The 1,018-nt window shown below is 40.0% G+C and overlaps 1 protein-coding gene across 1 annotated transcript; it reads right to left on the bottom strand.

Annotated features, from left to right (window-relative positions):
* LOC110272037 lies at window positions 204-902 on the bottom strand. Its single transcript, XM_021123824.1, has one exon. It carries the CDS (start codon window positions 900-902, stop codon window positions 204-206), a length of 699 nt encoding a protein of 232 aa, XP_020979483.1.

Raw genomic sequence — 1,018 nt, 5'->3', positions numbered from 1 at the left:
AGTCCTTCTTCAACCTCTGAATCTGATTTCTGTTCAAGTCCCTCAATTTCAGCCAGAAAATACTTGAAATCACAGAAAAACACACAAACTCATAGTAAAGGTGAATTTAACATAAAAACTAATGAAAACATCCCTAAAAGTAACTAGATCCTACTAAAAACATACTAAAAACATTGTCAAAAAGCGTATAAATTATCCACTCATCAAAACTCCTTCACCACTCGGATTTGCTCCAAGTCTTGTTCATTAGCTTCTGAGCTAGCCGATAGTAGAACGTAACCCTCTAACCCACTATTACTAGAAATAACTCTTAGGGAATATAAATAGAAAGTACAAGACTCAACTGGTTCAGTGTGCATTTCAGATGATGGAAATGTAGCAATTCGTTTAAAACAATCAAGGAAAACATGATGCTTGGACAACCAATCTAGACCTAAGATAATATCCGAACCACACAAAGGCAAACAAACCAGGTCATGTATAAAAGTCCTAGCCTCAATAACAAAAGGCACCTGTTGACATACTTGACTACTCAAGGCATTTTGAGATGTGGGTGTACGAACAATTAGATTATAATCTAACATGGTGAAATCTAATCCCAACTCATGCGCAAGAGTCTCAGAAATAAATGAATGTGATGCACCAGAGTCATACAGTACAGTTAAGAGTCGAGATTTGACATAACACTGACCTTGAATTAGGGAGTCTGATTTCATTGCGTCATCAGCAGTCATAGCAAACACACGTCCTTGCTGTCGCGACCTATCTATTCCTTGTACTGGCTTCTTTGGACAGTCCTTAGCCATATGTCCAGGCTGACCACAAGAAAAACAGATAACGCCTGTAAGCTGACAAGGTCTACCTCCATGCTCCTTTTCGCACTGCCTACATACTGGTCGCATCTACGCCTGCTGAGGTCGCTTACCCATATCCTGTCTCATTCTTCCTCCATTCCCTCCTGTAGGACGTGCATGAACATTTCTATTCTGATTGTACCTTCGTGAAGGCATTGCTCCCT

Source organism: Arachis ipaensis, chromosome B05 (assembly GCF_000816755.2).
Source record: "Arachis ipaensis cultivar K30076 chromosome B05, Araip1.1, whole genome shotgun sequence".
Classification (NCBI taxonomy): domain Eukaryota; kingdom Viridiplantae; phylum Streptophyta; class Magnoliopsida; order Fabales; family Fabaceae; genus Arachis; species Arachis ipaensis.
Note: the sequence above shows the minus strand (reverse complement) of the source record. Positions and strands in the feature narration are given on the sequence as shown.